Source organism: Oxyura jamaicensis, chromosome 2 (assembly GCF_011077185.1).
Source record: "Oxyura jamaicensis isolate SHBP4307 breed ruddy duck chromosome 2, BPBGC_Ojam_1.0, whole genome shotgun sequence".
In the NCBI taxonomy this organism is placed as follows: domain Eukaryota; kingdom Metazoa; phylum Chordata; class Aves; order Anseriformes; family Anatidae; genus Oxyura; species Oxyura jamaicensis.
The window spans coordinates 83,351,221-83,367,446 of NC_048894.1; the positions used below are offsets into that span (position 1 = coordinate 83,351,221).

At 38.3% G+C, this 16,226-nt stretch overlaps 1 protein-coding gene across 9 annotated transcripts in view; it reads left to right on the forward strand.

Annotated features, from left to right (window-relative positions):
• CTNND2 (catenin delta 2) overlaps positions 1 to 16,226 on the forward strand; it is a 647,710-nt gene that overhangs the window by 404,051 nt on the left and 227,433 nt on the right. For all 9 annotated transcript variants that reach the window (XR_004748506.1, XM_035318757.1, XM_035318750.1 and 6 more), the window contains one exon: positions 5,306 to 5,558. Coding sequence is in view for 8 of the 9 variants with exons in the window: in XM_035318757.1 (XP_035174648.1) it covers positions 5,306 to 5,558 (253 nt within the window). In the remaining variant the exon portion in view is untranslated. The remainder of the gene's footprint in view (positions 1 to 5,305; positions 5,559 to 16,226) is intronic.

Genomic DNA, 16,226 nt, shown 5'->3' on the forward strand with positions numbered 1-16,226 from the left:
GAATGCAAAAAGTTATGTTACAAAGTTCCCAAGCGACAGAGGACCTCTGTGCTGTTGACATTTGTACAAGGTCCTGAGTATTTTAAGTCTAAATTGGAGCTTTATATCCTGAAATCCTTTAGTGCATTTTTGGTCTTTTCTCATGTTTAAAGTATGAAATTCCTTGTGCAGTTATACTCCTCACAGAGGACGTGATAGTGCTTTCATAAAATCTTAACTACTTTAGAGGGTGTTATTAATATCAACTATAGTATCGTGTTGTTTTTTTTCCCCCTCTTTCTCCCAACTGCATATATCTCTAAAATATTAAGCTTCCCATGTGGAAAAGTGATTCTTTGTTTTAACTGCTAAGCAAATTTATGACGTGTATTGTCATGCATATTGAACGGTGTTAAACTTGACTACTTGGCATTTCTGAATTGCTTCTGTTTTACTTGGATTATTATTACAAAAATACTTTGTTGGGTGGGGGATAGGGGTAGGGACACCAAAAAAATCACCTACACTCAGTTAACATTTAGAGATAAGTGTTTGTATCCCTCAAAGCTGATGAATTCTGTTTCCTAATTTATACAGAATACACTGTGTTATTTTTACGGTGTATCAGATGGGAAAAGTACCTGCTTTATAAGTCTTTCTGTACATTTGTTACCAACAGAATGCACTGCAATTATATCCCTTTTGAACTCATAGAGGGAAGATGGACATACCTTGCACCAAAGGATGTCTTACTGTGGTCCAATTTTTTGAAAAAATTCAATTTTCACATGACAGTAAGAATCAACTGCAGGTGCAAATTAGTTCCTAAATAAATAAATTCCAAATTAAAGAATTCAAAATCTCTGTAAAAGGCACAAGGAGAAGGTGAACATGTGAGCTGAGCAGAGTACAGAGAAGAAAGTTTTACGAGGTGTTATTTATAAGTCAAACAGTAGTATCAGCTAAGTAATCTTCAGCAAGAAGGTATAGTAAGATAAATCTCATAAATGAGTTTATCCTTTCTGAAGGTCTGATCCTATATATGTTAACTGAATGAAATTCCGTCTGACTTAGGAAGTCTGAATGTCTTAGCAGTTCTTACATGCATTTGGTCTCCCTAAGATGCTTAGGTGTGGTGCTATAGCCTTCTTGCCTAAATCAGCACATTCTTGATTTTCGGTTTTGCTTGCTTTCCTGAGATGTTATAGATTTGAAAATAACATACATAATCTAAAAGTGAATTTCTGAGTTAAGTGTCTCATTATGAGCCTGAGTGCATTTAGAGATGCACCTAAATTTTCAATGTTAATATAATATAAAACTTGTATATTTTGATACTAAGCAAAAGCTGTAGGAAATGATATAGGCTGGCTCCTCTACGTGCTGCTCCTCTGTATGCAGTTAAGAGAACTGTAATGTATCAGGTCATTTGAGGATTTTTGCTATAGATAACGAGGGCTTTTTTATTGTCTTGGGTGAAAATTTGTAAGAACATATTAAATATTTGTATGGTATCCTCAGTCCTCTAGGATTATGATTTCGATACTGCGGTAGTGAAGGCTTGAAACGATGTGGTACTTCTAAGGCATTAATGACTTGCCAAGTTAAAACAAAATCTTAAAAGCAGTCTTTAGGTGACAAATTGAAATCTCTTTGCTGAGACTGTAGCTCTGGGTTGGCACAGTTTGAAATGTTCACTTTGGAACTTCTTGGTGAAACCCCTTTTGCAACCCAAAATTCAAATTCTCCTCTTGAAGTACTGTTCTTGTATTGAACTGAAGCTTAAAATAGCATGAATGCATAGGGTTTACTGGCCTGCTTCTCAACATGTCGTTGATTGTATCCAGCGTCTGCTAACTGCGGTGCAGAGTGGATGCTCTGGCCTTAGTGTCCGTGCCAGCTAGACCCAGGTTCTTAGCATGCAGTCCCCATCCCTGCATGGAGAGGGCTGCTGGCAGGAGCTGTGCTCTATAGCTGGGTCTCAGGAACTGCTGGACAAGCTACCTGAGAGTTTCTGAGACTTTATCTGACATTTAAGTGCTAAATTTCCATGGAAGTTTTTAGAAAGTGTGGGCTGCAATAACTTAAAAATGATGCATGGTGACTTAGGAAGAAGAAATAAGCAAGAAGAAACAAGGTTTTGAGATATCTTATTTCTTTGTTTTTAATCCTGATCTCAGTTTGGGGACTATTGGAGGCTGAAGCCTTTTCTTTAAAGAGAAGTTTGGGGTTGAAGGCGTCCACAAAACCAGGCTTACCTCTTCACAGTCTGGTCACAACTTGTGGTTTTACCTTCAGAGGTATGCAGAGGCAGAATAGGCCCAGGGCAACAGCATGGTTTCGCCATGCTCCTGCTTTGGCTGGGCCAGGTCCCGGGAAGGCTGGACTGCTGTCCCCTGGGGCAGCACGTCTGCTACACCTCCTCTCTTCCCTTGGTGGGATGAAGCCCTGATCCTTACCCAAGTAGCATTCTGTCTGGCCTATGGTGAGCCAGTGCTGGTCCAGGTGTAGCTGTGTAGCTTACGGCTGTATCTGACTTTGGTTTGGGAGGACAGAAGTCAAATGCAAAAGTTAGAGGAATGGGTAAGTGCTTTCAATTTAAAAATATGTTAAAAGGTTGCATGATCATCTGTTAACATAGCTGGTATACGAACTCTCTCCAGTCTACTGTATATGCCTGCAGATCACCAGATTACCCTGTGCCTAGTGAAGATTAGATGTCTCTGGGTGATGCAAATGGACTCTGCTTTTTTTTTTTGTTTTTGATAGACATAACAGCTATGACTTTGCTGTTTAGATAGCCTAAATCTGAGGGAGTTCTCAATAAATGCAATCTTTGTCGTAGACGAAAGAGCCACACTTTGATGAAGAAATATGGCTGCTAAAAGAATTTACTTAAGCAAGAGTAATTGCTTGGTAGATGCCTTTCTTCATTTTTACTTGAAACTATTCATGTAAAAATGTCTGCTAAAACTGAACTCTTTACAGTCCATGACTCTAATCCAGTTAAATGTAGAAGCTATTCTTAAGTGTGTTTTTTCTTTTTCCAAATTGATCTAACATTGGCCAAACAAGATGATATGTGGATGTGCAGCTAAATCGTAGATTTGTTTCATTTTCATATTCTAACTCTGGTAGTTCTGTGTTCATTGTGATAAAATTCAAAAGGAAGTAAGTCTGTTAGGAAGATAATTTGAGAAATGAATCAGAGTGACTCAAGAAGCACGTAGGTGTTAGGGTGACAGCTAGTTTCAATTCATATAAATACCTATTTTGATAAAAAGACAAATGACAAAATAGAAAAGTTTTTAAAGAAATTAAAAACAAACACAATTTCCATTGAACTGCCTTGCAAAGGAAAGGAAGGGCAAAGCAATCTCCATTACAATGAGTTCTTGTTTTCAGCATTGTTGGTGTTGTCTGGTTTTTGTGCAATTCCCCATATGATGTGTCAACAGTTAGCAGGATATTCTGCGTATTGGCAATACGTACAAGTATGCTATGTCAGTGTACAATTCAGTTTTTGCTTTTTCACTTGGAAACATTTCCAGTATATTCTCTAACTTTTTCTCTTCTTCTCACAAGATACCAAATTTTGTGTTTGAATTGTGTATTTTCTGTTAAAAGGTGATGTTCTTGTGTTTTCATAACACTCAATTTGGAATGCTTTGTGCATGGAATGATTCAGTATGCATTTTCTTGAATTTGAAATATGAAATGTTCTTGCATTTTTATGAAAAGGTCTCTGCGTCTTTATTACTCATTTCTCAAGGAATTATATACTAGCAATTAAAAACAGTGCTTTTAAACTGTTGCTGAATATTTATGTCAAGGTAATCCCTCTTATATATGTTTGTAACAAAGTTAGAAGATCATACTTGTTATCTTAAAGTGCTATACTTGAGAACCACAGGAAAAAAATGAAAAGGCAGAATTTGAATGTTTAATTTGTTTGAAAATTTAAAATGTTCAGATGTTGTAACTTCTGGCCGATACTAGCTGAGACAAAACTCCAGTAATTTTATTTTAAACTCAATGTATTTCATCTGCTTCAAGATAAAATGTTTATAGTCCCTTTCATGGATATGCAGTATACTGAAAATATTTACCATCCTAAAGTGTCAATGTACATGTTAATAAGAAAGGTTTAGGAAATATTTTACTAAAACCTGTCACTTGAATATGCAATTTTGCCTATACAGTTCTGTGTATGAATTCGACCCAGCTAAAACTAATCCTGAACCTAGACCCACTCCTGCTTGCAAAAGTGTTCTTGGGCCAGGGGGGAGTGGGAGCCATGAGGAATTTATTTGTCATTTCAAACAGTCCAAACCAGCTTTTAATTTGTATTTGTTTCCAGGCCAAAGATCACATGGGTGTTGATCCTCTATCACTTAGAGTGCAAAGCCATTTGCCATTAAGTGGACTTTGATTGAAAAATATGGCATATTTAATAAGAATCACAAAGGCGACCACATCCTTATTACACTGTGGCGTAACAGGAAGATAATGGGCTCTGAGGGAGATTAGTGAGATTTTTGAGTCGCAAAAGCATTAAGTCAGTTTAAATCTGTAAGTAAGCCGCTCAAACCTGCTAATACAATAATCTTGAACTCAGCGCACAACCGTTGCTGGCATGCATTAAGACATCTATGTGGTCACTTCATACTTGGCTCTTTTGCAGACTCAGGTAGTGGTTGCAGTCCTCTAAGTCTTATTAATGATGAAATAGGAAGAAGGAAAGTAAAAAAAAAAAAAAAAAACACAGTTACTGAAGCATGCACAGTAACAGTCAGTGGCAGGTGTCCGGTATTACCTGTTTAACTGATAGCAGCTCTATCAATTTGAGCTGTCCATGGCTGTCCATTTCCTCTGCCATATAGCCGTCCATGGCAATTTGGCCTCCTGAGCCTGATTTGATGTTCCTTCTGCTGGTGGCTCTGCTTCCATCCACCTCTTGAAGGACTGCGAAAGCCTCACTTGATGGTGTTTGTATATCCTAGTTTGACTAGCACCATGCTTTTCTGCACTTGTTTTGTTCCAGGTTAGTGCAAGTAAAGACCCAAGTGAAAAGCACTGTTACGGTCTGTTTAGCTGGCGTTAGAGGAGTGGCATGTCTTTTAGAAATTCATTTGACAGTTATTGACTTCAATGGTTTTGGAAATGACGATGTTGTTTTTTTTTTTGTTTTTGTTTTTGTTTTTTTCTCATTCTTTTTGAACCCCTGTTTTACATGTGTGTGTTTTTTTCCTCTGCCTAGACCTGGTTAACCATTTCTGTGAACAGGTCCTCAATTTTTTACTTTGTCCCTACTTTCCTGTCGTAGCCCCATCTTCCCCTGGTGTCGACTCCGTACCCTTACAGCGCACAGGCAGTCAACACGGCACACAGAACGCAACCGCGACCTTCCAGAGGGCCAGCTATGCTGCAGGCCCAGCCTCCAATTACGCAGACCCCTACCGACAGCTGCAGTATTGTCCTTCTGTTGAATCACCATACAGCAAATCTGGGCCAGCCATCCCACCAGAGGGGACCTTGGCTAGGTCACCTTCCATTGATAGCATTCAGAAAGATCCCAGGTGGGTGAAACCTTAATTGTCTACTATTTCTTGTTTGTGCAGAGGTTTGAAATTGCAGTTTGCTTTGTGTGTTTCCACTACTGAATATCACCACCAAAAATACAACAACAACAAAAAACGCCACAACACGAAACCTGACTGTAAGTATAAAATTTTGTTTCTTTAACAATTTTGTTTTAATGCTTTGCCTTGGAAGGCTCTCATGAGTTTTTTGAAAAGAAGTGATAGGTGTTGTCTTGGATATGTATATTTAGCCTGCTTTCAAGCACTGGCACTCCTCAAAATCTTCTTAGAAGTAACTTTTTTCTGAAAATGAAAGCAGTGGTATGACTGTTCTGACTAACCATTTTGGATTGAACTTTCAAGTCACTCTTTGGGCAGGAGTTGTTACAGGTGTTGGTTATCCTGCAGTTAATATTCACAAAAGCTGCTTAAAAGGGTATTCTGGTACTAGATGATGAGACTGAGTGATGTGAAATGGCCTGTGGTCGGGTTTGCGCTTCACCCTGTGTCTTGTGCAGGCTTCTAATGCTGGTGTGTGGTAACAGAATGTATGTGCATGTCCACTGAGATCAGTTCATGTGCCTAGGAAAGGTGCAAGAAGAAACTCTATAGCCATTCATATGCCAAACAGGTGGACAGATTATAGAGAGTTTTCTGGCGAGTGCTTTGAATTCCACGGTAACTGTAATGGAAATGCTGACTACAATCCTTGATGCACTTGGTGGTTTTTTCTTTAATTTTCTGATGGAAAAGAGAACAGGTATTTTTGGTAACTTAAGTTGCAACCCATCATAAATGTTAATTTATACAAGCTTTTTTTTTTTTCCCCATGCCAGATGGTGTGAAGTATTTATTTATTGTTATATGTAATACATTATAAGATAACCCAAAAATTTGTTCCCAGCAAAAATGGTAGAGGTATTTAACAATTTGTAAAGGCTTCTCTTGCTGCATTAAAAACCCAATATCCACAGCTTGATCTCTCTACATGTTTAGCATCATAGAAGTTCTCTCTCCCTCTCCCAAAACCCCAGAGTAGATAAATATTGAGGCACATCAAAAGTATCACAGCTCACGACCACTACAGCTATTACGGAGTTTTACTTTCTGAGAAAACTTCCATCTTCAACATTTTTCGTTAGCTTTTGATGTTCCTCCAGAAATTTGAAAAAATATGAACTTGATTCCTACCCTCTTTCCCCTTGCCCCAGAACAAGCATTGGTAACCAGAGAGAAATGGTCATTTTCTGAAACCTTGATGTTCCAATACATTTGTGTTCCAGAATATAAAAGCTCATGAAAGGAAAAAAAGCTTTGCTTTGTAAAGGTCTCATTTTCAAACCTAAAGAAAATTGCTTTAGGAGTGCACTAAACCAGAGGAAAAATGACTGTAATCCATGTGAAATGTTCGTAGGAAATGCACGATGTTACTGGAGGCACTATTCCAAATAGACAAGAAAGACATTTGCAGTATCTCTACAGGTGCTAGATATTATGTCTATTTAAAATAAAAGGTCACCTCTGTTTAGTTGCTCTGCAATCACTTTGAAACTGATAGTCAGTTACTGTCTATGAAATGTGCTTGTAAAAGAAGATTTTCTGCAGATTTTTCATTTAGCAGGTTTTTTTCATTCTTTCTTGTATTGTGATCATTTGTGCATTCATGAGTATTGATTTCTTTACCTAAAGTAGCAGCAAGTAGACATCCAGGTATAAGGTGAATTTGATAACATCTGGAGTCATTAAATACCCTTTCATTACGATCACAAATTAATTGCGATTTTTCACAAAATCACTTCTGCAAAGGAGGTTTGTGTTATACTTAGTCTATGGATCAAATCAAAGAGATTGTCCATCACTTAATTTTGCTGCCCTTATTTGTAGATGCAGAATAATTCTTATAAAGCAATGCTAGGAATATTACTGGTTATGTTGTGTCTTAGTACCCAAAAGCTATAGTCCACCTAGACAGGCTGCTTTGTGAAACTTGTTGTGGACCATAGCATTTGCTGATTTTTCAAAGATTGGAAAGATGGTGAAAAATTGGAAAGAGTATGCAGAAAAGAAATAAAAGTGGTCATGAGACTGTTAATGTTGATTCCTATGGACAGAGTACAAAATCTTGGATAAATGACAAGCACAGAAAGTAGGAGACAGATGACTTTCCAGATGCTTGAAAAAAATTTAAGGACAGAACTTTATATAGTAGCACATAGGAGATAGAATTGTAGGTGGTGGTTTTAATTAGGAAAATGAGAATATGTCTCAAATATAAGAACAACTTGCAATAGCTGTGTCAAGTTTCATTGTATTTTTCAAAGGGTTATCATTTATATCTTATGCAGAAGGAAAAAAGAAACATGTTGGCCAGTAGATGGACTTGAGAAAATGGTAGATCTTGAGCTCCTTTACAGAGCTGCTGCTGCTGCTTTTGTGGTTGGTTGGTACGTTTGTTTTGAAAAAATCTTTCCTAGTTGTTGAGGAGAGTGGCAAGCATAATTTTCAGACACTAAGCCTACCTGTCCAAACAAGGGTTCACTGGCAGAGCAAACTGCAAGACAAAAGCATGTTAAATGCAGACGTTTGAACAGCATTTGCTATATGTCAGGCAGTTCATGATGATAAAAGAAAAAAAAAGATGCCCAGAAGAGAATATACTTATCTTAATAAGCAATTACGGTTTCTAAAACTGAAAGTTATTTTCTAGACTTCAGCTGGGATTTCCATCTGAAGTCCAAGAAAAATGGTTGGCAGGCACTGAAGTAATTGACAATTTTTTCCATTGCTTTCACTGTGTAGTTTGGATTACTAATATTGTAGTTTTACATACATGTTCTGAGCTGACATTTAGCAAATGAAATTTTAGCTCAACATCTGTTCTCTATCATCCAGCTGTCATAACATACAGTGTAATATTCATTAACTTAAAGTTTAGGAAAAAACTATTTCCAAAAAATATCAGAATATTTATCCACTACCACAAACCTGATAAAAAATTTTTAACTTAGACTGTTAGCTGATATGAGCTGACATTGTGAAGACTACATGCATCTATACTGTCAGAGAATCTGATGATTTGTGTTATTTAAAAAGGAAATGAGGCCCCTTTTCTTACCACCTGTCAGAAATAAAAGTTACGTGTATGGAAAAAGAGAAGTCAAATATCAAGGACAATTTACAGGTTGATTCTTCAGAGCATCCTTATATATTTACTTCAGGTCAAAAAAGGAACAGAAATATGTAGTAGAGATGTGATATATAAACTGTTTCGTGCCATAATTTCCCATATGAAATGTGGCATAGAGAGGGGGTGAGAGCATAACATTTATTTATTTTCTAACTATTGTCTTGCCTTTGTTTCTTATTAAACTGCGAATGAGAGAAGTTGTATTTTAAAGTATTGGAAATATATACTTGCTGTATTTTCTGCCCTACTTTCATTTAAGAAAGATCAATCTGTCCCTTAGCACCAACAAATTACTTAAGGTCTGTCCATCCCTAGAATTTAGGGCATCTGAGGAGCCCTAGAAATTTAAATGTCAGTATGCAATTGTCAGTCTGTGTACCTTCCAATTTCTACCCCAAAATATGTATAAATTAAATTACTTAATTTTTGAACTACTACAAAACCATGCATATGTACCATTCCTGATAAATTGTACCAGATGCATAAGAGGTGAAAAATACATCATTTTCTTATCTTTCAGCTAAATATGTTACCAATGACATTTTGTAGTAGCAGTAGTTCTGGCTTTGAACTCAATGTGTCTGTTTTGATGGGTTGAGCTGACATGTCTTTCACTGTTTTGAGAACCTTCTTTTATTCTTACCTGATTTTATTTACACTCATATATACACAAACATGTTTTCCCTCAGAGAGAATGGCAAGATGCTCGGGTATAGGAGTTTTGTGAAAAATGCTCTATTAAGGCTATCAAAATGAATTTGTGTTCACGTGTCGATTTGCATGCTGCATTGAATTATATTGATCTATACATAACAGTTTTCCTTCATGGGACTCCCTTTCCCAAGATACATATTTCAGAGCCCTTAGAACTTTTTGTCTGGGAGAAATGGTCTCATTTGATGAATGCAGCTGCAAAGTGTAGACTGCAACAATGACTGAACTTTTTGTTTTTAGGGAAAAAGGAAAACTAATACCAGCAGTAGCAGTGAAATCATGTTGCAACTGCAGAAGAAAAAAAAAAAAAAAGTTAAATCCAACTTTCTATCAGCTGTTCTTGCTTTAGAACTGTCTGGGCATAGGTCAACAAAGTGACGGAGCTTTCCAGGTACTGCATGATTGAGCTGTAATACCCAGAGACGTTTCTGCTTCATTCCGTGCATTCAGAGCCCACATCCCATTTCATTGCTTCTGCTGGCTGTAATTTTCCTCCTAAGCAGAAAATAGAGGTGCTGGCTGCCTCTTTTCTAAACTTTAAAATTGGCTTTCTTTCCACTTATGAAAGGAAATAAATTAGATCAGAACATTCTGTATAGACTGTAAATTTCAAAACTTATCTTGTTGGTACATTTTTCTTTTTCCGTTTCCTTTTTTCCCAAAAATATGCTGTGTTTCCAAAATGCAAGCTAGAAGGCTTTATTTTCTGTAGGAGAAGTGGTAGAGGTAAAATAAACTCTAGTTAACTTCTGTGTTCCAGTAAAAGTGCCTATGAGATCAGCACACACAGTTTGGAACATGGCCTGTTAAAGGGTAAATGTTTCTGCAGGAGTCTTTACCATATATTTAATCTTGCTTTGTTCCAAGGATTGTCTCAGTGTTAATGGTGTTAGTCTGCTATAAATCTGAATAGCAGCCAGGCAGTAGAACAGTGTAACAAGGTAAGAAAATAAATGTAAACCTGCATGTGTGGGAGCTTGTGTGTTTTTGTGAGAATGTATCTGGTAGCTCCTTCAGGAAGGGTTGTCACCCACAGAAAGAACCTTGGGCAGAGGGAGAAGGCCCTGCTGTGATCACCATCCCTGGAGGTGTTCAAGGAAAGGTTGGTCGTGGTGCTTAAGAGACATGGTTTAGTGGGTGATATTGGTGATAGGGGGATGGTTGGACCAGATGATCTTGGAGGTGTTTTCCGGCCTTAGTGATTCTGTGATCACAGAATAGCACTTGGTCTTTCAGAGTCCAACATAGTATTGGCGGGGGTCTGTCCGTCCTGGTGAAATGCAGCTTGTAGTAGTTATTTATCCCAGCAAGGACAGGTCTGCCTCATCCTAGGCTAAAGCCTTTACCACCAAACTATCACATCATTATCACTGATACTGAATTAATTACATTAAAACAGTTTGGGAGGACAGTGTGTGTGCTCCTGTGTTGGGGGTGGGGTAGAGCAGGGGTGCCAGAGTATCTCTCTCAAACCTAAGAGGTAGAAGACTGAAGTTGTATTCCTGGTGAGAATAAGACAAAGCAGGGATTGCAGATGTACCTTTCCCAATCTATATATGCAATAGGTAAATCTCCTTTTCACTCAATAGTTTTCAAACATCTCTCTTGCCCTCCTCTGGTACTAGAAGTAAAGTGGAATGGAAAGTTCTCCAAAAGTGGTAATAGTGGGGAAGCCATGGGAAACATTTCTAGTGGATCTGAGCATGTGTATGTTTGGCAATGTAGACTTGCCTCCAGAAATTTAATGCTTTAGCTTCTGAGGTCCTGCTAACACCCTGGTAAGAATTTTGTACAGCAAGTTTGTATGGACCAAGCCTTGTATTGATAGAAACAAACAGATGCTTCTTGAGAGTGACCATTTCATAGCTCTGTGGTTATGTTTCCTTCATTCAGAAAAGAAACGTGGTTAATTTTCCCTATGTGAAAATTGTACAGTCTCTCAGGACTTAATGTATAATCCTCTGAGTGTGAAAAACTGACCCTAAAGAGAAAATAAAATCAAAGTCTAAACAGGGCAAAAATGCACATGATTCAAGACTAGCAAGTCCAGAACAAATTGCAATTCTTCATACAAATCTTTTCTATATAAATGGCAGCAAAATTTAATTAGTCTGCAAAATAGCTTTGAGAAAAGGTGGAAGATCTGAAAACTAAGCAGAGATCTCTTTCCCCTTTGTGCTTTCAGTAAATAAGGATGAAGCCTGCTTATTTAAAGTAGTGGAGGTGGGGTTCACTGATTATTTTATAGTATGTTAACTTGGAATTTCAGTAGACTGATTTGGCTGGAAACCTTGGCTGGAAAAGACTTGCATTAAAAGTATTTAGTTCTGGCTTAGGCATGGTACAATTAACAAGGTGCTAAGTGGGTCAGCTTGTGGTGAAGTGGAGGAGTAGTACCAAGAACTTGTAAAAACATTCCTGTATATGCCAACAGTTTCTGTCTGTCTTTCTACTGCTTGCATCAGGGTAATTTCAAAATGACTGGGGAATCACTGGACAGAGGTGGAGTCATTCCCCAGTGTACAATATGTGATTTGGTGTGCCTCGAAGTATCATCTGTAGCTGTTTTGTGTGTGTGTGTTTTAATTGAATTTGGCCCTCACTTTTTAGCAACCTCCTTTCTCTTGCAAATCCTTAGGAGAGGAAAAAAAATTAAAAAATGCATACTCTACAAAAGTAGAGTGTACTGTACAAAAATAAAATGTCTGTGCTTTTAGCCTGTGAAGCACTAGTATCCACTTACTATTCTATATGACTAGTACCAATTACTGAGTGTGCAGGAGGCTACTCCATTTTGTTGCCATCCTATCATCCTATTGTTTAAAGTTAAATCTGATCTCATCACTAGCAAACTTGCCATACTGTAATCACAGAACATCACAATTTATGTATCACAGTAACGTGGATATTGCTGATCCATGTAGTTTGAGTAATGAGTGTGTCCCGAAGTGCTTAGAGTTCCTAACCATCATCAGAGAAGAGGTAATATGTAGCCATTTTATTTGGTAGGATACTTATGTGCTATACAAGGTATAATTTTGAGATACAGATGATGTCTTAGTTCTTGTTTGATTTGAAAGTTTAGCTCTTATAATCTTCAACCTCCAACAGAAAGTAATTTGTTTACTTTGTGCCAGAGGGATAGAAGTGAAAGACCACTATGTACTTGTCAATGATACAGGGCATTCAGGCAGAGAGCAGCAGGAGTTCCTTGTAGAGTTGATGCTTGGAAAAAACAAAGACCAAGGTCTCCTTTTGAGCCGTTTTTTCCCCCGCAATAATGTCTGCAAGTTGACAAACAGTAACAAATACCTTTTCCACTTTCTCTCCTAATCTGTTATGTATTTTAATATCTTAATTCATATAGACAGAAGCAGGTGGACAACATACCTCATCCTGTCCATAGTCCATTTTTGGCTCTTGAATGGCATCACAGCTTCTAATGGTGAATCTATGTCTCAATGCAGTTTCTGCCTTTGTTTGCCATGCATTTTGCTCAGTATCCTGTGGCTCATTTGCAAACTTTGACAGATGCAAAATCTGTGTGGTGCCTTTCTGTGATGACAGACTGTAACAGCCAGAAAATGTTGCAAGTATATTTTCCAACCAGACGTTAAAAACACGGGGAAGAACCATGCTTTCAGGTTTTACTGAGCTCATGTAAGCTGTTACAATCTCCTGGCAAGAATAAACCGCATAAGCTTCTCAGTAGTACCTCTTGGACATCTCATCAGCCAAATGGATAATAATGATCTTCTTCTTCACAGGGATGTTCAGAATAAGTTAAATTTGTAAGGTGCTTTGAAGTTCAAAGGGTAATCTTGATCTGTCTTTGATGGGAAATGTGATGGGAGGGAGGGAAGTACATTAGGTGGAGAAGATAAATGGGCAAAATTTTCAAGAAGCTTGCTAAAATCAGGACACGTTCTGAAATTTTGTCAAAAAAAAAAATCATCTTCTGATGCTGACACAAATTGCTGTGCAGAGGTTGTTAGTTTCTGAAGTTGGACTGCAGTGTGATGTACAGCTATTACATAAGCAAGAAACAAAAGCCAACATATTTTGTATCAGTTCTACAAAATGTAGAAATCCTTCATTCTCCATGATGTAAGAGAATACAACCAAAATGTTTGCTCATTTCTAGTGTAGAGGTTAGCTAAAAATGATGTATGGAAAGAATGCTCAGGAACATCTCTTGGTCTCTGATAAAATCTTGTAACTGTTACAAATTAAGAGCCTGACTCTTAACAACCTGTGCTGTATGTAGGTTAAGTATATTAGATGGGAAAAGGCCAATCTCTGCCAGCTCACTGAAGATCAGAGCCTAATGTGAGGCCTGCTCCTAGCCTTTCCTTCCCTATTGTACTGCAGTTCCTGTGGCGATCTCCATCACCTTCACTTAAATCTTCCCCTCTACCCCATTTCTACTGCCCCACTTCAAGAGCTCATTGAACGAGTCAAGTACAGAGATGCATCACAAGTCTCAGCATTAAGCTAGCGGTTTCCTAGGAACCAAGAGCCACCACTGATCCCATAGAAATCCTACAGCCATTGTTGCCAGGGAAACTCCCAGTCTCTAGACTGGCTCTGAAATACTTGTTCTTTTTACTTGTTGTGTTGTTGTTCTTGTTTGTTGTTGTTTGCTGTTTTTTTTAAGCCACTGCAGCATCAGCAGGATCATTTGCTGTTTAGCTTGCCTTCCACCTCTAATAATCTGGGGGAGGGAGTCATGTTTATCTTTACCATGCAAGAGAGTAGAGAGGACTGGGTAGCAGAAGACCTGGAAGGAAATTGAAAGGTTTTTGTACTCCAGAGGAGGACAGAAGGGGATGTCCAGATTTCCTGAATATACCAAAGGTAAAACTATGGAGGCAGAAGGCATTGTGGAGGAAGGAGGTGCTGTGTGAATTCTATCGCAGAGTAAAACATGGCTAAAGGAAAGTGATTGGGTTTCTGAATGTGCAAGTAAGAGGAATGACTACCAACAACACAGGTGCAAGACAGTTTCTCCGTCAATGAGGCTCCCTTACCTACATGTTAGGATTGTGTCGCCCTTCTCTTGGAGAAATTGCTGATCAGTCAGCCTTGTTTGTTCTGACCCTTTTTATTAGGATAAAAAGTTATTGACTCCCTTTGAATCTTGGAAATTCAGAAACTAAACGGCCTGTTTAGCTGTTTATGTACTTTCATCGTTCTTTGAAACACTCAGGATCCGTAACTTCTTTCAAAGCAATGCCAGCTGAACATAGTGTTTGCAGTTTGCAATGTCTTTACGGAAACACTGGTATGTCCAGGACTTCTGCATGCCTCCTAAAATCAACAAGGTTATTTCTGCAGTTCGGCAGTGTGGGGTTCTACTCTGACCAAACCTCCTAAGGTTCAATTTAACTGCATAACAACCCTGTGCCCAGTGATTATTTCATTGCAAGAGGGAGAAAATATTCATTTGGGCCAATAGGAGCAACCTACAGGTTTATGTATTTCTTTGGAGTCCTCAGTTTCATACTGGCTCAATTGTATGACTACTATCCCTTTTCCAGGTCAATACTTTCAGCTTAATGTTTCTGAAGCTTGAGTGCCCAGTTAATTATCTGCTTGCTAGTTATCCTGCGAGTCAACATATTTCGGCCTACTTGCAACTGATACATTGCTGTTAATGAAGCTTATTGTAGATGAAAACGTACCATGTTTAAACTATTTTAGTCATAATTCTCAACAAATGATTCATGAATAAAAGTTGCTTCTTGTTCTGTAACATGACCCCATAACCACATAGTTGTTTATATCGCAGTACCTAAGATTATGGTCTTGAACGGGGATATAATGGATGCTTTTTTTTCCTCCATGCAAGAAGTTGGCCTTTGTGAGGGGCTACCCTTTTCATGCCTGTCTGAGTTTTCTGTATGGTTCTTTTATTTCTTCCAATGGCTTCTAATAGGGAAGATTTGACATTTTTCTGCATCGGAGTGGTTGCCAAATCTCTTGTAAAACTCTGACAGCACACGAATTGGCGCATAGAGGATTTGTTAGCTGTTTAGATGTTAGGTCTTTCAGGAAAAAAGTGGGAAAAGGGGTTTAATTCCTCCTGTGCCTTTGCACATTGTAATGGAAAATGAAGTTTGCTGTGGGTATCCACATTGTAAAACCTCCGTTTAGGCAAGCCTTCTCCAGTCTTCTACAAAGAAATATGTTAAAATTCATAAAATTCTCTCTGGGGTGACACCTTCATTGTCATACGCTTAGTCTTCTCTAATGCATGTTTTGTTTGTTTGTCAGCAGCTACATTTGTTTTAATGAAACTTTATCCTAAACTGTAAAGGTTTTATCTTCAGCCACTAAGAGATAACAGATCCTGTCAGCCACTGCATTTTCTGTGGCACATCTCCAGCACCCATCTGTTACGTATCTGCCTCTGCACTATTTACACACCACAACCTCCCCCCCAGCCAAACAAAGTGCTGCACAAAGGCTTCCTTCTGAAGGATGTGTGATTATCTGTAACTTGTTTCATGTGGGTCCATCACTGAAAATTCAGAGCAGTTTCTTCATGCCGTGTAGGAAGAAGGGGGCTGCCCTTTCACAGAGGGGCATCCTAAATGAAATGTCCTTGTGCAGTCAGTGGGCAAGCCTCCACTCCTTATGCACTTCTTGAAGACAAGTCAGAACAGTGATAATGCTCTTCTTTTAATCACTTTATCGCGTGTTTACACTGAGTTGTGTCCTCCAGAGGGAGGAGGGGTTTGAGGAGAGCAGAACTTCATTCA